The 27,856-nt window shown below is 43.8% G+C and overlaps 2 protein-coding genes across 7 annotated transcripts in view; both read right to left on the bottom strand.

Annotated features, from left to right (window-relative positions):
* Positions 1-12,948, bottom strand: part of LOC110522637 (choline/ethanolamine transporter flvcr2b) — a 51,747-nt gene extending 38,799 nt beyond the window's left edge. For 5 of the 6 annotated variants that reach the window (XM_090233262.1, XM_090233263.1, XM_021601106.3 and 2 more), the window contains exons 1-2: positions 11,435-12,939; positions 1,455-1,596 (exon numbers count right to left, since the gene is read on the bottom strand). In XM_090233262.1, coding sequence (XP_090089388.1) covers positions 1,455-1,596; positions 11,435-12,043 — 751 coding nt within the window. In that variant the 5' untranslated portion in view covers positions 12,044-12,939. Of the gene's footprint in view, positions 1-1,454; positions 1,597-11,434 lie in introns of all 6 variants that reach the window. The other variant, XM_090233261.1, reaches the window with a different exon arrangement.
* A 3,299-nt stretch (positions 12,949-16,247) lies between these two features.
* LOC110522638 (basic leucine zipper transcription factor, ATF-like) lies at positions 16,248-25,556 on the bottom strand. The gene is made up of 4 exons (XM_021601107.3): positions 25,444-25,556; positions 24,543-25,346; positions 23,409-23,513; positions 16,248-18,216 (listed from the first exon to the last, which is right to left on the bottom strand). Exons 2-4 carry the CDS (start codon positions 24,609-24,611, stop codon positions 17,974-17,976), a joined length of 417 nt encoding a protein of 138 aa, XP_021456782.1. The 5' UTR covers positions 24,612-25,346; positions 25,444-25,556; the 3' UTR covers positions 16,248-17,973.
* Positions 25,557-27,856: the final 2,300 nt, after the last annotated feature.

Below are 27,856 nucleotides of genomic sequence, written 5' to 3' on the forward strand. Positions count from 1 at the left end.
GGAAGCTATATTATATAGATATGTTGACACCAAGTATCGACTAGTAAAAAAAATATTTTAGATTCATCCAATGTTTTGCTAGGTAGCGTTAGCTAGTGCTAGTCAGCTGTAGGCTACAGTGGTAATGGTTTGTGATGGGGGGGGGGGGGGGGAAGCTATATTATATAGATATGTTGACACCAAGTGTCGACTAGTAAAAAAAATATTTTAGATTCATCCAATGTTTTGCTAGGTAGCGTTAGCTAGTGCTAGTCAGCTGTAGGCTAGTGGTAATGGTTTGTGATGGGGGGGGGGGGGGGCTATATTATATAGATATGTTGACACCAAGTATCGACTAGTAAAAAAAATATTTTAGATTCATCCAATGTTTTGCTAGGTAGCGTTAGCTAGTGCTAGTCAGCTGTAGGCTACAGTGGTAATGGTTTGTGATGGGGGGGGGGCAAGATTATATAGATATGTTGACACCAAGTATCGACTAGTAAAAAAAATATTTTAGATTCATCCAATGTTTTGCTAGGTAGCGTTAGCTAGTGCTAGTCAGCTGTAGGCTACAGTGGTAATGGTTTGTGATGGGGGGGGGGGGGGGCTATATTATATAGATATGTTGACACCAAGTATCGACTAGTAAAAAAAATATTTTAGATTCATCCAATGTTTTGCTAGGTAGCGTTAGCTAGTGCTAGTCAGCTGTAGGCTACAGTGGTAATGGTTTGTGATGGGGGGGGGGCAAGATTATATAGATATGTTGACACCAAGTATCGACTAGTAAAAAAAAAATGTATATATTTTTGATTCATTCAATGTTTTGCTAGGTAGCGTTAGCTAGTGCTAGTCAGCTGTAGATTACAGTGGTACCTGCGCCAAAACTCTGGTATTTGTCTATCCTATAGCTTGTTCTCCATCTTCTTTTGAAATAGAGAGACATGTTTTCAGCGCTTTTTACACCCATTACGGATCAAAACCAATGTTCCATTGCTCTCGTCTCTGCAGCAGACATGCCGTGAGCAATTTGGAACATCAAATCGCAGTAGCAGATCACGATACATATAGAATCGTGAGAGTCGCAGTAATATTGTGAGGTCCCCTGGCAATTCCCAGTTCTAGTTAGTGGTTTAGTAGTGTCACAGTGCTGCACTACTGTAGGTTACAGGGTCGCTGTTAGTTCAAGTAGCTGGATATCCAACGTCTGCATCTAGGAGAGCAGATCTCCCCCACATCAGATTAAAGTGGAATTTCCACCACTTTTCATATTCATCTCCAGAACCAGATCAGAGTCAACATGTTCACATAAAGTTCCTGATCTTGCCCTTAAAATGCAGATACAGATCTATTGATAATCTACAGTGCATTATTGGAATAGGGCCTACAGGAAGTGAGTGTAAACCCATGCCTGTCACTATATGTAAAACTGTAGGCTACATAGTGCATTATTATAAGAAGTGTATAATAATTACCCATGACGACCAGTAGGAAGAGCAAGGTAGCAACTCCTGCTGTGATGTAGAACATGATACTGATGTGATAGGCCAGCTGATCCATGTCCTCAACGTTAGGCACCAGGATGGGAGGGACTAGGAACCCAATGGCTATACCCAGCTGGAAGAGAAGACAGACAGTAGTACAGCTTTAAAAAAACAGCTAAATACAAACATGTATTGTGGAGATGAATGTTGGAGACAGACAAAATGTGGCAGACAGACAGCTCTTCATTCACTCTATAGTTACAGTAGCACTACACCCGTGTAAAATGAACCTGGCTCAAACTAGATACTTCACAGTGTATGTTGGTCCATCCCTTGTCCAGAAGTGTCGTCTAGTTTTTGAAAACCACAGTCATGTAACCAGAGACTCTATATGACCACGACATACTGTACACGTTGAGCGATTAGGCCTGGCTTCGCAGTCCACGTTCCAATTCATCCCAAAGGTGTTCGATGGAGTTGAGGTCAGGGCTCTGTCCAGGCCAGTCAAGTTCTTCTACACCGATCGACAAACCATTTCTGTAGGGACCTCGGTTTGTGCACAGGGCTGCTGTGTTATGCTGAAACAGTAAAGGGCCTTGGAAGCGCAGAATAATCTAGAATGTCATTGTATGCTGTAGCATTAAGATTTCCCTTCACTGGAACTAAGGGGCCTAGTCCAAACCATGAAACAGCCCAAGACCATTGGAGAATGGTCTCCTCCACCAAACTTTACAGTTGGCACTATGCATTCAAGCAGGTAGTGTTCTCCTGGCATCCGCCAAACCCGGATTCGTCCAGCGAACTGACAGACGGTAAAGCGTGAGTCATCACTCCAGAGAATGCATTTCCACTGCGCCAGAGTCCAATGGCGGAGAGCTTTACACCACCCCAGCCAACGCCTGGCATTACGCATGGTGATCTGTGCAGCTGCTCGGTCAAGCTCCCGACGAACAGTTAATGGGCTGATTTTGCTTCCAGAGGCAGTTTGGAACTCAGTAGTAAGTGTTGCAACCGAGGACAGACCATTTTTACGCGCTTCTGCACTCGGTGGTCCCATTCTGTGAGCTTGTGTGGTCAACCACTTCACGGCTGAACCGTTGTTGCTCCTAGACGTTTCCACTTTACAATAACAGCACTTACAGTTGACCAGGGGCAGCTCTAGCAGGGTAGAAAGTTGGTGAACTGACATGTTGGAAAGGTGGCATCCTATGACGGTGCCACGTTGAAAGTCACTGAGCTCTTCAGTAAGGCCATTCTACTGCCAATGTTTGTCTATGGAGAATGCGTGGCTGTGTGTTCGATTTTATACCCGTCAGCAACGGGTGGGCTGAAATAGCTGAATCCACTAATTTGAAGGGGTTACGTTCACATCCTGACTGATGGCAGCCCATTCTTGCATAATCAATGCATGTTTGTCAGAATTTGTGGGTTTTTGTTTGTCCACCTGCCTCTTGAGGATTGACCACAAGTTCTCAATGGGATTAAGGTCTGGGGAGTTCTGGCAATGGACACAAAACATTGATGTTTTGTTCCACGAGCCATTTAGTTGTCACTTTTGCCTTATGGCAAGCTGCTCCATCATGTTGGAAAAAGGAATTGTTTGTCACCAAACTGTTCCTGGATGGTTGGGAGAAGTTGCTCTCAGGATGTGTTGGTACCATTCTTCAGTCATGGCTGTGTTCTTAGGCAAAATTGTGAGCGAGCCCACTCCCTTGGCAAAGAAGCAACCCCACACATGAATGGTCTCAGGATGCTTTACTGTTGGCATGGCACAGGACTGATGGTAGCGCTCACCTTGTCTTCTCCGGACAAGCTATTTTCCGGATTCATCAGAGAAAATGACTTTACCTCAGTCCTCAGCAGTCCGATTCCTGTACCTTCTGCAGAATATCAGTCCCCTGATGTTTTTCCTGGAAAGAAGTGGCTTCTTTGCTGCCCCTCGACACCAGGCCATCCTCCAAAAGTCTTTGCCTCACTGTGCGTGCAGATGCACTCACACCTGCCTGCTGCCATTCCTGAGCAAGCTCTGGACTGGTGGTGCCCCGATCCCGCAACTGAATCAACTTTAGGACACGGTCCTGGCACGTGGACTTTCTTGGGCGCCCTGAAGCCTTCTTCATAACATTTGAACCGCTCTGCTTGAAGTTATTGATGATCTGATAAATGGTTGATTAGGTGCAATCTTAGTGGCAGCAATATCCTTGCCTGTGAAGCTCTTTTTGTGCCAAGCAATGATGACGGCACGTGTTTCCTTGCAGGTAACCATGGTTGACAGAGGATGAACAATTATTCCAAGCACCACCCTCCTTTTGAAGCTTCCAGTCTGTTATTCGAACTCAATCTCCAGCCTTGTCCTTGTCAACACTCACACCTGTGTTAACGAGAGAATCACTGACATGTCAGCTGGTCCTTTTGTGGCAGGGCTGAAATGCAGTGGAAATGTTTTTGAGCGATTCAGTTCATTTGCATGGCGAAAGAGGGACTTTGCAATTAATTGCAATTCATCTGCTCACTCTTCATAACATTCTGGAGTATATGCAAATTGCCATCATACAAACTGAGGCAGCAGACTTTGTGAAATTTTATATATTGTGTCACTCAACTTTTGGCCACGACTGTAGTAGCTAGACCGTAAGCCCATAAGTCAATAGCGCTAACTATATACGGTACGTAGGCAGGTAAAACACGCCAAAATTAACACAGCACGGTATTTACTAAACGTATCAACATAAAATATTGTAGTCAGGCAACAAATGAGATGTGAAAAGGCAACATTTCATTCTGTCGTCGGAGTGCATTTTCTCTTTGAGCTTCAGCTCAACATCGATTTCAAGAAACGCTGCGTAAATTTTTTTTTTACGTGGATACGCATCATATTTCTTTGCATACTTTCCTTTGAAGCTTCCATTGATGCTCAAAATATGTACAAACAGAGAGTACGTATGAAGCGCCCTCCGTGTGGAAGCGCCCTCCGTTTGGGAGCGCCCTCCGTGCTCCGTTTGGGAGCGCCATCCGTGCTCCGTTTGGAATACTTTGATTTGGACTCATGATCCAATTTGCGTGCTTGAAGCGTTTCATTAAGCAACACTGTTAATCTACCCCAGTTGTTTACCAAGCATGTGATTTGAATTGATTTGACCTGATAGTCATTTAAAAAGCCGACATCGGACGCATTCCCAGCCAACGGCGTAAAGACAGTTGGAAATACTCTATTATAATGTGGTGGAATAGGATCAAAATGATACATCTTTATGCTTTGGGACAGTGACCCCGTTTAGGGGGATCAAATATCCACTCTCACTAGTGGACTTGGAGCTTCCTAGACGATTGAGCTCAATGGCGATATGATACAACGATGACAAGACTTTTCTCACAGAGACCTGTAGTGTAGAGTGCAGTACCCTTGGTCCAAAGAGTAAAAACACATTATATTCAGAAAGCGGATGATGTCACAGAGTTCTTGCCACTGTGACCTATTCAACCCAACTCTAAGCCTATAGCTAGGTATTTAAAAAAACGAAAAGACTCTAGACCACTTGCAGTAGGCTGATAAAGTGGACACATTAGGTTTACATGGATGAGAAGGATTAAGAGTAGGATTATTTTTCCATTTGTTCATTGGCAGCTAAACACCGATCATCATGTCACAAAATGAAGACCCTTGATATTTACCGGAAGGGAGAATTTTTTATTTTTAAATCAGGCTCATCACCGTGCACATTCACCACCATGTAGCCGCCAAGTCACAGTGGGAGGACCATACAGCATAAAAAGCACCTCTGTGTTGATCAATCATTTGGATGTGTTGTCAGGGCTCTAATTGAGGGGGATGACAGGGGCATAGGAGAAAAATATTTAGCAGTGCGACAAGGAGTTTTATTTTGGGAGCATTGTGCGACTATGAAAATAAAATTGTTGTAATGATAAAGGGCTCAACGCTGTACCGTTGTTTCAAAGTGCCCACTACTACAGTGAAAACAGCTAGCTTCAAGCTCAAAAGATCCCATATTACCGGCACAAGACTTTATAACTTCCAATTGAGGATCGTCGAGAACGCTTTTTCCATCCATAAACCATGTTGTGGGCAGTCCAGTAGTCCAGTAGTCTACATTACAGTATCTCTGGGCTCGGCAGCAGTCCAGTAGTCTACATTACAGTATCTCTGGGCTCGGCAGCAGTCCAGTAGTCTACATTACAGTATCTCTGGGCTCGGCAGCAGTCCAGTAGTCTACATTACAGTATCTCTGGGCTCGGCAGCAGTCCAGTAGTCTACATTACAGTATCTCTGGGCTCGGCAGCAGTCCAGTAGTCTACATTACAGTATCTCTGGGCTCGGCAGTAGTCCAGTAGTCTACATTACAGCATCTCTGGGCTCGGCAGTAGTCCAGATTACAGTAGCTCTGGGCTCGGCAGCAGTCCAGTAGTCTACATTACAGTATCTCTGGGCTCGGCAGTAGTCCAGTAGTCTACATTACAGTATCTCTGGGCTCGGCAGTAGTCCAGATTACAGTAGCTCTGGGCTCGGCAGCAGTCCAGTAGTCTACATTACAGTATCTCTGGGCTCGGCAGTAGTCCAGTAGTCTACATTACAGTATCTCTGGGCTCGGCAGTAGTCCAGATTACAGTAGCTCTGGGCTCGGCAGCAGTCCAGTAGTCTACATTACAGTATCTCTGGGCTCGGCAGTAGTCCAGTAGTCTACATTACAGTATCTCTGGGCTCGGCAGTAGTCCAGATTACAGTAGCTCTGGGCTCGGCAGCAGTCCAGTAGTCTACATTACAGTATCTCTGGGCTCGGCAGTAGTCCAGTAGTCTACATTACAGTATCTCTGGGCTCGGCAGTAGTCCAGTAGTCTACATTACAGTATCTCTGGGCTCGGCAGTAGTCCAGATTACAGTAGCTCTGGGCTCGGCAGCAGTCCAGTAGTCTACATTACAGTATCTCTGGGCTCGGCAGTAGTCCAGTAGTCTACATTACAGTATCTCTGGGCTCGGCAGTAGGCCAGTAGTCTACATTACAGTATCTCTGGGCTCGGCAGTAGTCCAGTAGTCCAGATTACAGTATCTCTGGGCTCGGCAGTAGTCCAGTAGTCTACATTACAGGATCTGTTTCTCATCCCTTTCCACTCCTCCTCCGGTCTCTCCCGCTCTCTCTCATCCCTTTTCTAAAACTACTCGCACATAGACGTAGTTAACCTTTTTTTTTTTTTTTTACACTTTGTCAGGGCATGTTACTTCCTTGGTAACTTCACCAGTATATCCAAACATTTTGGGGGCACAGAAAGAAAGGAAGATAGCTTCTTAAGGAGATCAAAGATCATAGATTAGCGATGTGCAGTTTGAGTTATGATTCCTTTTTCTGGGGGGGGACGTGTTCATTTGAGTTGTTACTTTGACCTATAAGTGCTGGCTGCAATAGAGAAGCACGGTATGAGTCATAATACCCATAACACCTAGCGGTCAAAACAGGGAAATGGCTCCAATCGTTTTTACACCTGTGTTTTGTGTCGGCTCCCCCCTGGCGTGATGTTTTGAGAATCGTGTAAATCTCTCATGGACAAGTTGACTTTATCTATTTATGGCTTTACTTATTGATTTCGAAAACGCTAATTAGCATCGGGTGGACCTTGTGTTGGGGGACAATAAAAAGGCAAAAATGTGCAGTTGTATCACACAACACAATGCCACAGACGTCGGGAAGGGGCGTGCAAATTGACATGCTGACTGACTGCAGGAATGTCCACCAGAGCTGTTGCCAGATAATTGAACGTTACTTTCTTTATCAATGTTGTTTCAGTGAATTTGGCAGTACCTCCACCCAGCCTCACAACCGCAGACCGCGTATGCCAGCCCAGGACACTCCGCATCTGGCTTCTTCACCTGCGGGGCCGTCTGAGACCAGCCACCCAGACAGCTGACTACATTTCGGTCTGTAATAAACCCCTTTTGTGGGGGGGAAAGAAAAAAAAACTAATTCTGAATGTCTGGGTATGCCCTCCCAGGCCCACTCATGGCTGTTGCCCCTGCCCAATCTATAGATACCACATGACTAGGGCCAGACAAATATATTTAAATTGCCGGATTTCTTTATATTAAACGGTATCTCAGTCAAATCTTTTCAAATTGTTTATATTTTTGTTCAGTATATTTACAACATTACATATTAATTTCTTTAGGGCACAGAATGTGTTTCAAAAGTAGATAGGATGTAACCCCCCCCCAAAAAAAAAAAAAAAAAATATATATATATATACAAACATATACACATACACAGGCAGTTAGGAAAGCAAAGGCTAGCTTTTTCAAACATATTTGCATCCTGTAGCACAAACTCAAAAAAGTTCCAGAGCACTGTAAAGTCCATGGAGAATAAGAGCACCTCCTCCCAGCTGCCTACTGCACTGAGGCTAGGAAACACTCACCACTGATAAATCCACCATAGAGAATTTCAACAAGCATTTTTTCTACAACCGGCCATGCATTCCACCTGGCCACCCCTACCCCGGTCAACAGCCCTGCACACCCCCACAGCAACTTGCCCAAGCCTCCCCCATTTCTCCTTCACCCAAATCCAGATAGCTGATGTTCTGAAAGAGCTGCAAAATCTGGACCCCTACAAAAATCAACCACAGAATCCCTATATAACTCCATGTTAGAATGAAGTTAGAGGATAAAAAGGGTCCCCATTTCAACCTAAGACCTTGGTCTTTCTCCTGATATTGAAAATAGTATTGTAAGATACTGGTGCTGAGAAATACACAGTGTGACAACCAACCCCGGTCTCCAGTATCAAATCTAACCGAGTGCTCATTGTATACATTTGATTTTTTTTGCTAGATAGTCACCCGTTAAAAATCTCCTGGGGTTAAAAATCTCCTGGGGTTAAAAATCTCCTGGGGTTAAAAATCTCCTGGGGTTAAAAATCTCCTGGGGTTAAGGAATGTTTCTCGGCTAAACTAAGACGACTCAGAGTAGTTTCACATTAACAAATCACAGAGGCCAAATTTGTTATTCACACCCATTTGGTTAATACATTTCCATACTGGCTGAACAACAGCCTTCATAGGATGTGTAAACTTCTCTATACCTAACTGCGGAGTTGCAGGTCCACAAATTAACTTTGAGGCTGGTAATTAAAGAATGAGCCAGTTTTCCCCTCATTTGACATTCTCATTGTTATCTCATAACAGCCTTCATAGGATGTGTAAACTTCTCTTAAAAAAAATGTGTTTTGTTTTTTTTAAATAGGGAAAACTTGATCTGAGGTTACTGGTTGCGGTGAATTACTTCATGATAACTTTGCTTTCTCTAAAGGTTATTTTCTTTTTACACCTCCTTATTTGGAAAAGGCACCGGCACATCGGAGACACCTCGTTGCAGGGTAACAATGAGGTAACAATGAGGTAACAATGAGGTAACAATGAGATAACGTGAAATAAGAGCGAGAAAACAGGCTCATTCTTTAATTACCAGTCTCAAAGTTAATTTATGGGCCTGCAAATGAGAGTTCAACTAACTAGGAATAAGAAAAGATAGAAAAATAAAAACAATTTGTGAAAATAACAAAATCTGATGCGAGAAGATACAAAGACTCCATAAAACACCAGCTAGAGGTCAGAGGTTAAATTACACCGTCCGTTTCAAATCAACATGTGATGAATTAAGACAACTCTGTTAATGTGCAACAACTCAGTAGTTAGGCAAATGGACTGGAACACCAGCTATACCTAACATATTTCCATATTAGCTGTATAACTTAGCCTACACGGATGTGTACACTTCCTTAGAAGAGACACACAACTGTGAATAAGTACTATGCCCTCATCTGGGTTAATCAGATTGTGCAGTATAAATACACACAAAAGTTTAGTCACCTACTCATTCAAGGGTTTTTCCTTACAATTATAGTGAAGACATCAAAACTATGAAATAACACATAAGGAATCATGTCATAACCAAGTGTTGAATCAAAATATATTTTATATTTGAGATTCTTCAAAGTAACCACTCTTTGCCTTGATGACAGCTTTGCACACACTTGGCATTCTCTCAACCAGCTTCATGAGGAATGCTTTTCCAACAGCCTTGAAGGAGTTCCCACGAATGCTGAGCACTTGTTGGCTGCTTTTCCTTCACTCTGCAGTCCAACTCATCCCAAACCATCTCAATTGGGTTGAGTTCAGGTGGTTGTGGAGGGAGTGGCTTCTGTCTGGCCACTACCATAAAGGCCTGATTGGTGGAGTGCTGCAGAGAGTTGCCCTTCTGGATATTTCTTCCATCTCTACAGAGGAACTCTGGAACTCTAAGAGTGACCATCAGGTTCTTGGTCACATCCCTGACCAAGGCCCTTCTCCCCAGATTGCTCAGTTTGGCTGGGCAGCCAGCTCTAGGAAGTCTTGGTGGTTCCAAACTTCTTCCATTTAAGAATTATGGATTGGATTCCACGGTGTTCTTGGGGATCTTCAATGCTGCAGACAGTTTTTGGTACCCTTCCCCAGATCTGTGCCTCGACACAATCCTGTCTTGGAGCTCTACGGACAGTTCCTTCGACCTCATGGCTTGATCTTTGCTCTGACATGTACTGTCAACTGTGGGACCTTACATGGACAGGTGTGTGCCTTTCCAAATCATGTCCAATCAATTTAATTTACCACAGGTGGACTCCAACCAAGTTGTAGAAACATCTCAAGGATGATCAATTTTTTAGAAATGTGATTTTTTTTATTTTTTTTGTAACTATTTTCGCTTGGTCATTATGGGGTATTGTGATGTCATTATGGGGTATTGTGATGTCATTATGGGGTATTGTGCATAGACAGATTTTTTTTTAACGAATCCCCAGCAATTTTAGAATAAGGGTGTAACGTAACACGTAACGGAAAAAGTCAAGGCCCAGCCCATATGGGGGCCTGAAATATGAAATGTCAACTTCCCTGTAACATAACAATGTCAGGTTATACGTTGTTTTTTTAAAAACATGTAAATAGGTAGAAGTGTTACGCGGAGATGTCGACTTCCCTGTAACAAGAAGATATTGTCTCTAGGCCCATGTTTTATTTTGGAGAAATGTCTCATCTTCCTCACACAGCTGGTGATTCTCGTTATAACGAGATATATATATTTTTTTACCTTTATTTAAACTAGGCAAGTCAGTTAAGAACAAATTCTTATTTTCAATGACGTCCTAGGAACTGCCTGTTCAGGGGCAGAACGACAGACATTGTCAGCTCGGGGATATGAACTTGCAACCTTTCGGTTACTAGTCCAACGCTCTAACCACTAGGCTACCCTGCCACCCCACATGAGATTCCCTTATTCAGCACCTATGGATCTTAAACACAGCACGGAATGAAGAAGCAAGCATGGCGTCCAAACTTAGAATCTCAACAACACAGGAACCTTACATGGCAAATGGTCATATGTCTCGAGGAGTAAATGGAAATATTATTTTTCCCCACTTCAACCATCAATAGAGAAGGTTTCCATTGAAATTGTTGTGGTGCCCTGAGGGCTTATGTCCTGTGATTATGCTATGGTATAGATAACCCTATACATTGAGCTCTCAAGCCAGGTCAGTTGGTCAGTGGGACAAATAAACCTGTACCTGTGACGTTCACCTTTGAGGCTCAGAGATAATTCATGGTGGCTTGAATTTGTGACTCACACTGTACACTGTTCTCTCGGAGTCTCGTCAATGGGACAAATGAATATGCATGTGATGACATTGACCTTACACCTTTTGAGGGCAGAGGATGAGAGATTACCAACTGGCCAATATAGGCCAGCGGTGGCTTGAGTATTGCGCAATTGCGCAATTCCCAACTGGGCCAAATGGACACATTGGTGGAGTAATCTTTAACATTCCGATAAGTGACTAATAATTTTTTTAGGTGCAAAATGACCGAGTACATAAACAAATAGCTACATCTGCAATTACTTTTGAATGTATCTGACCTTAGACTACATAACATACCTGGTTTCCGAAGACCCCGATGGAGCAAGCGGTGGACACCTCCTCCGATCCAAACCACACCGAGGCGATCTTCGACGGCATCCCAAGGATAAACACCTGCGCAAGGGAGCAACAGAACTGTCCGAGCATGGTGACTGCGAACAGGTTGGGTCTCACACTGGTCACTTTGATCCAAGTCCCCGCGCAATTCATGGCTGTAGCCACCAGCGCAATGACACGGAGCCCCTTCTTATCCAGTAGCCAGGTGACCGGGAATATGAAGGGGATGTAAGTCAACATGTATATCATAGACATCCAATCTATAGTGAAAGACTCTACACCGTAGAACCTCATGAAAATGTTGTTGATAATTCCGTACTGGATCCATTGGAACGAGTTGCAGAGAGAATACGAGCTGAATAGCAACACGATGAACCATCTCCGCTTGTATAGTTTGATGGTTTGGTTTGTATCGTCCCCGTTCTGGTTGAGTCGTATCTTGTGCTCCATGCGCACGTCCTCGCTGTCAACGGCAGACTTCATAATTGTAATTTTTTCCAGATCTAACACATTTTGATTGTCTTTGATTTCGCCATAAACCAAGGAGGGTTTTTCATTTTCGCCGCTCATGTTGAAGTTCACTAATTAAAACGGGCCGGTGAATACAATACAGACACGTATGCTTCTCTCTTACATTTTAGTGAGAGTTCGGACCAGCTTGAATATGCGACAGCTCCCAGATCTTTTGACAGTACTCTAGTTTTGGGACACAAGCCAAACCAGCTACACCACCACTCGAAGTTCACCAATCAGAAACTACAACCGACACCACTCTCTATTTGATGCCACGTTAGCAAATAAAGTAGTTTAAAGTAAAGGCATTCCCCGAAATGAAAATGTGACGTTTCGGTTCGCTAAACAACCATTCAATAATTCGCTTTGCAAAGGGTAAACTAGACAAGTCACTCATAGACTACATTACAAGTAGCATAGGCGCACTTTTTTCCTGTTCCCGTTGTGCTGAAGTTGACAAAACAGTAGCCTACTTTCACAAGGAGTTCAAACTCAACAAATATAGCCAAACGTTTGTTTTTTAAATAATGTATGGAGATGTCATTCTGTTCAGCGTCGAGCGAAGTATCAATGGGCCACTTCGTTTTGCATGGCCAGCTGTCTCGGGTGGGTGGAGATTTCCTTTAAGGACCAATAATGGGATGGTCTAAAACAGGCGTGACAAAGTCATTCCATGGATGGCCTATGAGCTGCAAGGTTTTGTTTTTCCCTTTCAATTTCAGCCCAAGACCACCAGGTGTGAGGAATTCCTTACAAATGACTGACCTTAATTCATCACTCAAGTACAAGGGAAGAACGCAAACCCACCGACACTCGGCCCTCCGTGGAATGAGTTTGACACCTTTTGTTTTAAAACATTTAAACTCCGCTGAGACGGGCCACAGGGCCATGCAAAACGAACTTTCCCAATGTAAACGCCCGTTTACGTCACCACGTAGGGCCAACCAACCCCACTACCCAATGAACCCTCACTCGCCGTCTGTGTTGAAATTGGGCACGACCGAGGAGGAGGAGCTACATTTTGCAACCGAACATCCGACTTTGGTTGCCGACTAAAATTATTCTACTATCAATGCCAAAATGCTATTTCTGCTGTTGGTGATATAGGCTATACAACACACTTCCACAAAGCACCATCCACTGACCCAAGATAAAATAGAATACAATACAATAGAGTAGATTACAATATAATATAATATGGAGCTAGAATATAATAGAATAGAATATAATGGAATATAATACCATGTAATAGAATAACATTGAAAATGGCACTGGAATTGGAATAGATCATGTTATGTTACATGTTCATAAAATGTAAAGCGACCATTGGTCTGAAAACATGAGGCTTCCACCCAATGTTCCCTCTAAACTTGCATGCGTTAGCAGACGTGCTGTAGCCCCGAGACTGCCGCACAGCTCCCATGAGACTGCCACACGGCTCCCACGAGACTGCCGTACAGCTTCCACGAGACTGCCGCAAAACTCCCACGGGACTGCCAGACAGCTCCTACGAGACTGCCGCAAAGCTCCCATGAGACTGCCGTACAGCTCCCATGAGACTGCCATACAGCTCCCATGAGACTGCCATACAGCTCCCACGAGACTGCCGTACAGCTCCCATGAGACTGCCGTACAGCTCCCATGAGACTGCCGTACAGCTTCCATGAGACTGCCATACAGCTCCCATGAGACTGCCATACAGCTCCCATGAGACTGCCGTACAGCTCCCATGAGACTGCCGTACAGCTCCCATGAGACTGCCGTAGAGCTCCCACGAGACTGCCGTACAGCTCCCATGAGACTGCCGTACAGCTCCCATGAGACTGCCGTACAGCTTCCACGAGACTGCCGCAAAGCTCCCACAAGACTGCCGTACAGCTCCCATGAGACTGCCGTACAGCTTCCATGAGACTGCCATACAGCTCCCACGAGACTGCCATACAGCTCCCACGAGACTGCCATACAGCTCCCACGAGACTGCCTTTTAGAGTGCTTAAGAAATATATGTCCACAAAGAGAAGCTGGAGATTAAACTTCATTCAACTGTTCTTGAGTTTTCCCCTTTTAATTAACACTATCAACGTTTTCCTTTTACTGTGGCAATTGTGATCGAATCAAACGCCAATACTAGCCACTTCGATGCAACATTCTGAAACATGAAAGATATTTTGTTGTAAGCAGAATGTAAAGGAATATAATTATATTGTGAATGACTCACCACATTCTTCAGAAAGGTGAGGCATAAGCAGTGGTGTAAAGTACTTAAGTAAAAAATACTTGAAAGTACGACTTAAGTACTTTACTTTAAATAATGTCTGAGTGTTGGAGTGTTCCCCTGGCTGTCTGTAAATGATTGCTGAGTGTTGGAGTGTGCCCCTGGCTGTCTGTAAATTATGTCTGAGTGTTGGAGTGTTCCCCTAGCTATCTGTAAATGATGGCTGAGTGTTCCCCTAGCTATCTGTAAATGATGTCTGAGTGTTGGAGTGTAACCCTAGCTATCTGTAAATGATATCTGAGTGTTGGAGCGTGCCCCTGGCTATCTGTAAATTATGTCTGAGTGTTGGAGCGTGCCCCTGGCTATCTGTAAATGATATCTGAGTGTTGGAGCGTGCCCCTGGCTATCTGTAAATGATGTCTGAGTGTTGGAGTGTACCCCTAGCTATCTGTAAATGATGTCTGAGTGTTTGAGTGTGCCCCTGGCTATCTGTAAATGATGTCTGAGTGTTGGAGTGTTCCCTGGCTATCTGTAAATGATGTCTGAGTGTTGGAGTGTGCCCCTGGCTATCGGTAAATTATGTCTGAGTGTTGGAGTGTTCCCCTGGCTATCTGTAAATTATGTCTGAGTGTTGGAGTGTACCCCTAGCTATCTGTAAATTATGTCTGAGTTTTGGAGTGTTCCCCTGGCTATCTGTAAATTATGTCTGAGTGTTGGAGCGTGCCCCTGGCTATCTGTAAATTTTAAAAAAAACTAGAAAATGGTGTCGTATGGTTTGATAATGAATTTGAAATGATTTATACTTTTACTTTTGATACTTAAGTATATTTTAGCAATTACATTTACTTTTGGCACATAATAAGTAGGATTTTAAACCAAATACTTTTGGATTTTTACTCAAGTAGTATTTTACTGGGTGACTTTCCCTTTCTCTTGAGTCATTTTTATTACAGTATCTTTACTTTTACTCAAGTATGACAATCGGGGTACTTTTTCCACCACTGGGCATAGCCAATCAGAGCTGCAGTAGGCCTATATGCAAATAAACTATTGCCATTTATGGATCTGTGTCGTATACATTGAACTGGATTGTGTTTTACAGCTGTGGTCATAAGTAGATTTGTTTTATTTATTTTTAATTTAACCTAGACATCTTTGAAAAGTAAGTCAGATAAACAGATTTTTTTTTTTTTGTCTTAAAGGGGCAGTGTTGTGTTTTAAGACAGGCTTGAATAATCTCAGTAGCCAATAGACAGAGGGGTAAGTATAATTTGTCTGATTCGCTGTAATAATGGTATGGGAATAATAATGTATTTTATTTTGTAAAGTGGTTTCTTGCATCAAACAACACAACGTTTTCAGTCACCTCCTTGTCTGAAGGACAAGTGGATAAACAGGTTAAAGGTCAAGCTCTGCATGTTTTTTTCCCCCTCAAAGGTCTCATGGGATGTAGGCCTACATTGAACACCACACATTGTCTGCTACTGTAGTCTGAATGATAGAACAGCTATTTCCATGTTAAAATGTTATGGGATGCATTTTCTCCATTGTTTTTGATGGTAGGTCACTCCGGTAGGCCTACATTATGATCAAGCAGACACAGTAGCCTACTTGGCCACTGTTAAAACTGTAACTTAAAGCAGGTACAGCCTCAGTGTTCACAGTAAAACTGTAACTTAAAGCAGGTACAGCCTCAGTGTTCACAGTAAAACTGTAACTTAAAGCAGGTACAGCCTCAGTGTTCACAGTAAAACTGTAACTTAAAGAGGGGACAGCCTCAGTGTTCACAGTAAAACTGTAACTTAAAGCAGGTACAGCCTCAGTGTTCACAGTAAAACTGTAACTTAAAGCAGGTACAGCCTCAGTGTTCACAGTAAAACTGTAACTGAAAGCAGGAACAGCCTCAGTGTTCACAGTAAAACTGTAACTTAAAGCAGGTACAGCCTCGGTGTTCACAGTAAAACACACTGGAAGTAGCACAGAATTTTCACAATGTTCATGTTTGCCCTCAGCAGACCTGATGTTTGCTCAGGGTCGGAAAAAAACATTTCTGAGTTTCTATATTTATTTGTTAAATGTACAGTAAGACATTTAAAATTTTAAAAAATTCAATACAACATTCAAAGAAATTAATTCAAAAAATACAAGCTGATGGTAAACTAAACCTGTATTTATTGTATTTATTTATTTTATTTCACCTTTATTATGTCCTGTCTCAGTACCAGTCTATAAGATAATCACTTATATCAGAGCATACAATGCATACTGTTCCTTAACAAGGCTTACCCTTAATTACTTATAGGTACACGACTCCACCTTGTGACCATTAAATAAGAGTCTTTTTTTTTTTTCTCCAAAAAACGAATTCAAGATGATTCGAACGGTAGACTCTTGAGTCAACAAAGTTATTTTCAAACTGTTTCACTTTAGGCAGAATGTACACGTATTCAAATCAGACTAGAAAAGCAGCTGTTTTGTGAGAAAAATAGTAAAATAATGTACACATCATTGAGTAATCCAAGCTATTTCCAACGCTCCAATCAGTCATATGCAATAGTGGTAGTCGTGAACATGAGAAATGCACACAAAAAAAAAACTAAAGGCTGGGATGATACCAGTATTGCGATATTTATTTCTATGGCAAAGAAGGAAAACATGAACCAGATCAGATTCTTTGGTCCTTTAAAAATCTGCTGTATGTAAAATATTGTGTGATATAGCCTGGTACTAAACCTGCTGTATGTAACATATGTTGTGATATAGCCTGGTCCTAAACCTGCTGTATGTAAAATATTGTGTGATATAGCCTGGTCCTAAACCTGCTGTATGGAACATATGTTGTGATATAGCCTGGTCCTAAACCTGCTGGATGGAACATATGTTGTGATATAGCCTGGTACTGGTATGTTCCTGCTGTATGGAACATATGTTGTGATATAGCCTGGTACTAAACCTGCTGTATGGAACATATGTTGTGATATAGCCTGGTACTAAACCTGCTGTATGGAACATATGTTGTGATATAGCCTGGTCCTAAACCTGCTTTATGGAACATATGTTGTGATATAGCCTGGAAAATAACTACATGTGACTCTGGATGATAACATAGTGATGTTCGTTTCCAACATTAAGACTGTTTTTCTAAAGAAGTTAAATCTGCTTTGTGTTTTGTTCCCTTGCCACAATACTAACAAGTATCTTCGTGATACTAGTATCGTCCCAGTCCTGGCGGCAAAGCGTTGTAATAGTATATAATATAAATTACTTGAAACGTAAACACGGAATCCTTTCATTGTTGTATAAATGTCAATAGTACAATAAAAAAAATCATTCAATCATGCTGGTTTTATGTCCTGTAGATGTTGACTATTGGCATAGTCAAGGTCTTGATTCTATGGTCGAGTCATACATTTGAAATTACCATCTAGGTGCCTTTACACAATTCTGATCTTTTGTCATTAATTATTTTTTTGACCAATCAGACATTTTGACAATAATTGGGCAAAAGATCAGAATTTGGCTGCCTGTGTAAAAGAAGCCTTTGTCATCTTTTAATATCAGAAAATTGTTGATCTGATGCAAAGACATCATTCATGAGTGCCGTCTGTTCCCGTTGAAACAAAAAAAAAACATTCATTAACTTCATCTTGTTCAAGTGTAGCCTCTTGACCTGGTTTAGCGAGGCTAGTTCAAGTGGCTCTCTTCACCCACTATATCCAGGTCAGTAAACCTCTCCCGCTTCTCTTCAGCACCCCCTGGTGGTCGGTGGTGATCAGTGCTGGAAGTGCGACACAGCGATGCTGTGCTGGTGGTGGAAGACATTGCTCCCGTGATGGTGGGGGGAGACGGAGTGATGATGGGGGGAGTAGATGAGGTCAGGGGTCATCTGGGGGGGCAGGCCAGTGCAGAGAGGCTCATGGGTAGTCAGGACAGAGGAGAGATACTTGGCTTCTTCTTTGAGTTTCTTCACCTCCTTCCTCAGAGCCGCGTTCTCCTTCTCCAGGTTCTCACTTTCCTGAAGCAAAAGGAACCAATCAGTCAATGAAATGTACTAAAGGCCCTTTTACATCACTAGGTATTACAAAGTGCTTTACAGTAACCCAGCCTGCTTTACAGTAACCCAGCCTGCTTTACAGTAACTCAGCCTGCTTTACAGTAACTCAGCCTGATTTACAGTAACCCAGCCTGCTTTACAGTAACTCAGCCTGCTTTACAGTAACTCAGCCTGCTTTACAGTAACTTAGCCTGATTTACAGTAACCCAGCCTGCTTTACAGTAACTTAGCCTGCTTTACAGTAACCCAGCCTGCTTTACAGTAACCCAGCCTGCTTTACAGTAACTCAGCCTGATTTACAGTAACCCAGCCTGCTTTACAGTAACTCAGCCTGCTTTACAGTAACTTAGCCTGCTTTACAGTAACCCAGCCTGCTTTACAGTAACTTAGCCTGCTTTACAGTAACCCAGCCTGCTTTACAGTAACCCAGCCTGCTTTACAGTAACTCAGCCTGCTTTACAGTAACTCAGCCTGCTTTACAGTAACCCAGCCTGCTTTACAGTAACTCAGCCTGCTTTATAGTAACTCAGCCTGCTTTACAGTAACTCAGCCTGATTTACAGTAACCCAGCCTGCTTTACAGTAACTCAGCCTGCTTTACAGTAACTCAGCCTGCTTTACAGTAACCCAGCCTGCTTTACAGTAACCCAGCCTGCTTTACAGTAACCCAGCCTGCTTTACAGTAACTTAGCCTGCTTTACAGTAACCCAGCCTGCTTTACAGTAACTCAGCCTGATTTACAGTAACCCAGCCTAGACCCCAAAGAGCAAGCTGCAGCAGGAACTAGACTCAGGCCCATTTCTTCTTTGGAATCAGTCAAACTTGAATCAATAAATGAATGAAGCTAATGACCTCATAATCAAATGGCCGCAACTGAAATTTCAGTATGAATCCTTCTCAGTACAGTGAAAGTACACAATACAACTGTTTTGCGGCTCTGCTATGCTGAATACCAATGACCTGTATGGTCCGCCCATGGGTTACCCGGGTTACAACTCAGGCCAACAAGTCATCATCCGTCTCTCTAACTTCAGCTTTGGTGGGAAGAATAATACAAAAGAAAAATCCACCACCCCCCCCCCCCCCCCCCCGGCTGCTGTCGTTCATTTGTTCGTTCAAATAATCTTCACATCTTTTTTTTTTTTTTTTTGTGCAGAAAGGCGTTGTTCTTCTGAACTCCATCATCAGATCTGGTTAGATTTCAGAGTCAATGACCTTTGTGAAAACCCAGTATGTGGGTGGTGCTGTGGTGGTGGTTGTTAGATCCAGTCTAAGTCATTATTCTATGTAAAACACCTGATCTAGTTCTGAGAGACGGCTTATTCACCAGCACAGGCTTCCTCACAGAGCGTATTAGGGAGGATGGACCAATGATGGCTCAGCTCAGGCTTCCTCGCAGAGCATATTAGGGAGGATGGACCAATGATGGCTCAGCTCAGGCTTCCTCGCAGAGCATATTAGGGAGGATGGACCAATGATGGCTCAGCACAGGCTTCCTCACAGAGCGTATTAGGGAGGATGGACCAATGATGGCTCAGCTCAGGCTTCCTCGCAGAGCATATTAGGGAGGATGGACCAAAGATGGCTCAGCTCAGGCTTCCTCGCAGAGCGTATTAGAGAGGATGGACCAATGATGGCTCAGCACAGGCTTCCTCACAGAGCGTGTTAGGGAGGATGGACCAATGATGGCTCAGCTCAGGCTTCCTCGCAGAGCGTATTAGAGAAGATGGACCAATGATGGCTCAGCACAGGCTTCCTCACAGAGCGTGTTAGGGAGGATGGACCAATGATGGCTCAGCACAGGCTTCCTCACAGAGCGTGTTAGGGAGGATGGACCAATGATGGCTCAGCACAGGCTTCCTCACAGAGCGTATTAGGGAGGATGGACCAATGATGGCTCAGCACAGGCTTCCTCACAGAGCGTATTAGGGAGGATGGACCAATGATGGCTCAGCACAGGCTTCCTTACAGAGCGTATTAGGGAGGATGGACCAATGATGGCTCAGCACAGGCCTCCTTGCAGAGCGTGTTAGGCTAAGCATATTTTGTGGTTTTATGGGTTTTGTCAACTCGTTTGACAAACAGGAAGTTGAATTTTCCCTCACTGTGACATGTTTCCTGTTTCCTGAGTAGTAGTCTCTCTCACTCTCTCCTGTGTAAATGAGGTTTAGTAGTAAACCGTGGGCAGGAGGGGAGAGAACGGCTGTCATTTCTGGTAAAGGACCCGTGTCAGTGGGTTGTTGGCCTTAAGTGACGTGAGCACTGGGGTTTACCCAGGCCTGTCTCTGACAGGAAGGCCACACTGCGCAACACTCTCTATCTTCCCTCCTCTAACCCAGGCCTGTCTCTGACAGGAAGGCCACACTGCGCAACACTCTCTATCTTCCCTCCTCTAACCCTGGCCTTTTCTGTCTAACTTGTTTTGTTTCCCGACATCTCTGGGAGTAAAAGGCCATCATCATCCCACGAACACGCAGAGCTCATGTCTGACAGCCTGATCATCTGACCCTGTGCAGGCCCACACTGTAATGGAACATCTACACATGTACCCGAGGAACCTCAGAGGAAAAAGACAACAGAGAAAAAAAATACAATGTTGAATTGTTGTAGATTAATAAAATTGTCTTTCTAAAACAACTGGAGAAAAAAAAAAACGATGTCCTACCGGCATTCTATTAAATACAGATATTTTCTCCAGAGTTTGAGATGTCTTCTAGTAGCTCTAAATACATAGATTTTCATTTTGACACCATAGACCTTATGAAGAAAGCATCCTCAGCAGAACTGCATGGTGTCCCCATTAATAAACTCTACTCTCTTCAGCAACACTAACCGCTAAGACTAAAATGTATTTGTAGCTTCTACCAACGGAAATAGGTGTTCTTTACTAGACTCTGCCAAGCGATAGAAGTGAAAGTCAATGACTAAAAGCTAGCCAGTCAATGAACAGAGCGGGACGTTGAAATGAAAGTGATTGTGTGCTTTTCACTTTGACTATTACCTGAAATATCTCCAGTCACGTGTTGTATTACTGCTGCTACTGTGCATCCCAAATAACACAGTATTCCTCTTTGAAGTGCACTACTTTTTGACCAGACCCCTGGTATAAAGTAGTGCACTACGTAGGGAATAGGGTGCCATTTATTACCAACGGATATTAACATTCAGTGTAATGATCATTAGTGCTGGTCAGTGGGTTTCTGACGCCCACGTGTGTTAATGAATACTCAGTATCGCAGCAATCCCACACAGGCAGAGATATGGCCACGTTTGTATCCCAAATGCACCCTATTCTCTATTTAGTGCACCAGGGCTCATATAGGTATCACAATCAGAAGTAGGTCACTATATAGGGAATATGGTGCCATTTGGGATGAACCCTAAGTGATGAGCCCACCAGAAGCCATGATGACACACCACATGGTCCATCAGCGCTTTGTCAATATCATCTCACACTGACCAACACAGACCAACACAGATTAACATCAACCAACACTGACCAACACTGACCAACACCAACCAACACCGACCAACACAGATTAACATCAACCAACACTGACCAACACTGACCAACACAGATTAACATCAACCAACACTGACCAACACCAACCAACACCGACCAACACCGACCAACACCAACCAACACAGACCAACACCAACCAACACCAACCAACACCGACCAACACTGACCAACACCGACCAACACCGACCAACACTGACCAACACAGACCAACACAGACCAACACAGACCAACACAGACCAGCATCGACCAACACCGACCAACACAGACCAACACTGACCAACACAGACCAACACAGACCAACACAGACCAACACCGACCAACACAGACCAACACAGACCAGCACAGACCAACATCGACCAACACAGACCAACACCGACCAACACCGACCAACATCGACCAACACAGACCAACACCGACCAACACAGACCAACACAGACCAACACAGACCAACACCGACCAACACCGACCAACACTGACCAACACTGACCAACACAGACCAACACTGACCAACACAGACCAACACAGACCAACACAGACCAACACAGACCAACACCGACCAACACAGACCAACACAGACCAACACCGACCAACACAGACCAACACAGACCAACACAGACCAACACCGACCAACACTGACCAACACTGACCAACACAGACCAACACCGACCAAGACCGACCAACACAGACCAACACTGACCAACACAGACCAACACCAACCAACACAGATTTCCAACAACACAGCTTTTTCTTTATAACCTTATCATAGTGGATCACTGGGGAAAGGACTTGAAGGACTTGAAAATAAAGCTTTGCTGAGTTCCCCCGGCCTAATAAATCAATAATCAGTAAATCAATAATCAGTCTGGGTGTCTGATTACTACATAACCAGTCTGTTCCTGACTTGTGGTAGCCTGAGTGCCAGTCTGTTTGTGCTATCATGCCCGTAGTAGCCTGAGTGCCAGTCTGTTTGTGCTATCATGCCTGTAGGAGCCTGAGTGCCAGTCTGTTTGTGCTATCATGCCTGTAGTAGCCTGAGTGCCAGTCTGTTTGGGCTATCACGCCCAGTCCTTGCTTGGCTTGACAATGAGCAATGGAGTTGGCAACAGATCTGGGACCAGGCTATAGAAGGAGACAACAGATCTGGGACCAGACTATAGAAGGAGACAACAGATCTGGGGCCAGGCTATAGAAGGAGACAACAGATCTGGGACCAGGCTATAGAAGGAGACAACAGATCTGGGACCAGGCTAGACTTTTAGAGGTTATAAATCGTCTTTTGGGGTGACCTGCCAAAGTTTGCAACTTCACCATGCCGGATTTGGGAACACTGCATGTGTGGAGTCTGTATTTATTTCATTCAGGCCACAACCGACTCACTGCTAGTTTGACAAGTCCAGTCGTACTGGATATGGTGCCACACATTTGGCCTGGTGTATTGCATTGTGGGTAGTCATCCTAACTCATAGCCAGACATGGTGCACGCCTCAGTGTATTGCATTATGGGTAGTCATCCTAACTCATAGCCAGACATGGTGCACGCCTCAGTGTATTGCATTGTGGGTAGTCATCCTAACTCATAGCCAGACATGGTGCACGCCTCAGTGTATTGCATTGTGGGTAGTCGTCCTCACCAGGTGTAGACTGTCTGCCTTCTGGGTCTGTCTCATCCTGCTCTTCTGGGCAGCGATACGGTTCTTCTCTCTTCTCATTACTTTCTTTATGTTGTCTGAGGAGCCCTGGGGAGAGACACGGGGCAGTCATCTTCCTGACAGGATGCTAACTGTTGTTCACACTAACTAACTAACTAACTAACTAACTAACTGACTGACTGACTAACTGACTGACTGACTGACTAACTAACTGACTGACTAACTAACTAACTAAATAACTAACTGACTGACTAACTGACTCACTCACTCACTCACTCACTCACTCACTCACTCACTAACTCACTAACTAACTAACTAACTAACTAACTAACTAACTAACTAACTGACTAACTAACTAACTAACTAACTAACTTACACAAATGGGTGGAATATTAGGTTTCATTCTAGTATACAGTAGATATTGTAGATTGGACATGTATTACTATGTTTAGACAGTTCTAGGATGAGACATCTCTTCGGTGCATGACTTGACTGACGCAGCATTTCTACATAGCTGAGTTATTCTGATACCATGACAACTGAAGTATTCAGGACATGAAACCAGGCGTGATCTGAGACCACCCCGACCCGACCCAACCCAACCCAACGATGCAATATTGCAATGTTAAGTCTATCAGCTCTTCCTTTCATCGAACGGCCTTGATTCCCAGAACACACCTGAATTTACAAACGACTGTCGTCAAGGAAACTCCTCATTGTTGTCATGCACGAATCTACATTTCAGCATGATTCTACGTTTGTACATGATTCTAAATTTCTGCTTAATTCTACATTTCAACCTAAAGCAATATACTACGGAAGAAAGACGTCCTAAATGCCCAGTGGTAAACGATCATCCAGACCCGCCGAAGCATGTCATTCAACGAGCCATTGAGAGATGACAGTTGAAAGTGACCAGAGTAAAGACAAGACGAGTGATAACCGCATGCAGAGCATAACGATAGAGTACGATTGGGATGATTACTACTCCTCGACAATACGTTACTGACTATACGTGACTATAATGCCCCACGTCCCAATGATAACACTTCATAACTAAATAAAGGCTAGAAAGAGAGAGAGAAGGTAATAAATAGTAAAAAGAGATGTCCTTACCCGCCTGCTGCCCGCTGGCGAAGGAGACTTGGTGTAACTGGAGTCATCGCTGTCAGAGCCGTGAGCCATAGCCAACCACGTTGCCCCAAACCCTGTGCCTCTCACCACTTCTGCTTTTTATGTGTGTGTGTGTCGCTGTGTGTGTGTTCAGCAGAGTGTGCTAAGCTGTCGCTGTGTGTCTGTGTGTGTTCAGACAGAGTGTGCTAAGCTGTCGCTCTGTGTGTGTGTTCAGACAGTGTGCTAAGCTGAACCTGGTTGGTCGCTTAATGAGAAAGAACTTCTCTCTCTCACTCTCTCTATTCTCACGCTCTCTCTCTACCGCTCTCTATATATACCTCTCTCTCTCTCTCTCTCTCTCTCTCTCGCTCTACCTCTCTCTCTATATATATACCTCTCTCTCTATATATACACCTCTCTCTCTCTCTCTCTCTCTATACCTCTCTCTCTCTACCTCTCTCTATATATATACCTCTCTCTCTCTCTCTTCCTTCCTACCTTCCTTCCTTCCTCTCTCTCTCTCTGTCTCTCTCTCTCTCTCTATACCTCTCTATCTCCCGCCTGCCCTCCTTCCTTCCTCTCTATCTCTCTCTCTCTCACACACACACACACACACACACACACACACACTGTGTCTGCCTAATTATCAGCCAGCGTCTGTTGTGGTTTCTGGTAAAAAAATATATATATATATATAAAAAAAACTGGGTTATTGACGCCAGACTGGAAGTCACATGACCCTTGGAAAGTTTGCACCTATAGGGGCATATCTACTACCAAGCAAACCCCCACAGGAAGTCCATTCTTCTGTTTACAAAGGGGAATACATCATATTATCAGTAAATGGACTGATATTAGCCTGTCTGGAATATTAGAAGGTAGAACGCTAGAATGAGACACTTACCAGTGGAGGCTGCTGAGGGGAGGACGGCTCATAATAATGGCTGGAACCAAGCGAATGGAATGGCATCAAACACACGGAAACCATGGAAACCATGTGTTTGATACCATTCCGCTGATTCCACTCCAGCCATTACCACGAGCCCGTCCTCCCCAATTATTGGTGCCACCGACCACCTGTGACATTTAAACACAGTGTCATAGATCGGGATGGTGATTTATGAAATGACAATAACAGCAATTCAATTGACCAGGAATTTGAAGAAATCGAATTGTTCCATGTTAGATACAAATATTTATCCCTGGTCCCAGATCTGTGTTGTGCTCTTGTACACTCCAGCGTGGAGCACAAAACTGATCTGGGACCAGGATAAATATTTGTAAATATAAATCAATATAAGCACAGATCTGACAGCAGCCTAACACATACTGGCTTTAAGAAGAAGAAGGATGGACAGTCTGATTACCTGCTAACAGAGCATCGACGACAGTGTAGTTTAGACACACACTTACCATGCATGACTGGGTCGTCACACATTTTTGCACATAGCTTTGGGGTTTCCTCCAGCCTACTCGACTCCTAGCTCAGCAGCCACTTCACCAGCTGTAGGGGGATAGTCACAAGGTGGTGAACCTTGGAGTTTCCACAGGCCTACACGACTCCTATCTCAGCAGCCACTTCACCAGCTGTAGGGGAATAGTCACAAGGGGGGTGAGACCTAGCATGCATTCCAAACGACACCCTATTTTCCATTTATAGTGCCACTACGTTTGACCAGGGCCCCTATGGACTCTATGAACCTCGGTCAAAAGTAGTGCACTATAAAAGGAATAGGGTGCCAGTTTTGGAGATGAGACCCAGCCAACCATCCAGGTATGTACGAGGAGAACTAGTGGGGCTCCCCACATCCCTTCCCCCCCCCCCAAAAAAAACTCCTCTCTGCTTTACTGTAATGGGCGATGTGTAAGGTAACCAACTGGAAGCCATGTAGATTCTTAAGTCAGGAAATTTTGGGGGGCAAATTTCAGATATTTTTTTATTTCAACATGTACCGTTTCTATGATCAGAGTACAGACTACATTGGTAAATACTGGAATGTGTGTGTGTGTGTGTGTGTGTGTGTGTGTGTGTGTGTGTGTGTGTGTGTGTGTGTGTGTGTGTGTGTGTGTGTGTGTGTGTGTGTGTGTGTGTTTTTGAGCTTGCTGTTACTGTGTATTTCATCAGAACGCTACAATACTGTATGTTCTACTGTCCTTTAGTCTGGTACACATGGCAACATGTAACCTGCTCTTCATAATGTGTCCACCATTTTGAAGTTATAGCATGCTGTTGTTTTAGGTTGTTGTTGATTTTTCACATGGTGGCATTTGATGGCTTGAAAAGAGAGAAGTGACCAGGGCCGATAGGGACCAGGGCCGATAGTGACCAGGGCCGATAGTGACCAGGGCCGATAGTGACCAGGGCCGAGAGGGACCAGGGCCGATAGTGACCAGGGCCGAGAGGGACCAGGGCCGATAGTGACCAGGGCCGAGAGGGACCAGGGCCGATAGTGACCAGGGCCGATAGGGACCAGGGCCAATAGTGACAGTGGTACTGCACTATATGGAATGGGTCAGGCCCCTGGTTGGTGTTGTATTGAAACGGAACGTTTTTAAAGGGGAATGGAAACCCGGGCAGTGCTATTCGGGATCCTTGGGACGTCAATACCTGAAACCCTACCCTTACCCTAACCATAACTTACCCTAACCATAACTTACCCTAACCATAACTTACCCTAACCATAACTTACCCTAACCATAACTTAACCCTAACCATAACTTACCCTAACCATAACTTACCCTAATCATAACTTAACCCTAACCATAACTTACCCTAACCATAACTTAACCCTAACCATAACTTACCCTAACCATAACTTACCCTAACCATAACTTAACCCTAACCATAACTTACCCTAACCATAACTTAACCCTAACCATAACTTAACCCTAACCATAACTTACCCTAACCATACCTTACCCTAACCATAACATACCCTAACCATAACTTACCCTAACCATAACTTAACCCTAACCATAATTTAACCCTAGCCATAACTTACCCTAACCATAACTTAACCCTAACCATAATTTACCCTAACCATAACTTAACCCTAACCATAACTTAACCCTAACCATAACTTAACCCTAAACATAACTTACCCTAACTTAACCCTAAACATAACTTACCCTAACCATAACTTAACCTAACCATAACTTAACCCTAACCATAACTTAACACTAACCATAACTTACCCTAACCATAACTTACCCTAACCATAACCTACCCTAACCATAACTTACCCTAACCATAATTTAACCCTAACCATAACTTACCCTAACCATAACTTACCCTAACCATAACTTACCCTAACCAT

This window comes from Oncorhynchus mykiss, chromosome 4 (genome assembly GCF_057628025.1).
Source record: "Oncorhynchus mykiss isolate SJ-2025 chromosome 4, ASM5762802v1, whole genome shotgun sequence".
NCBI lineage: Eukaryota > Metazoa > Chordata > Actinopteri > Salmoniformes > Salmonidae > Oncorhynchus > Oncorhynchus mykiss.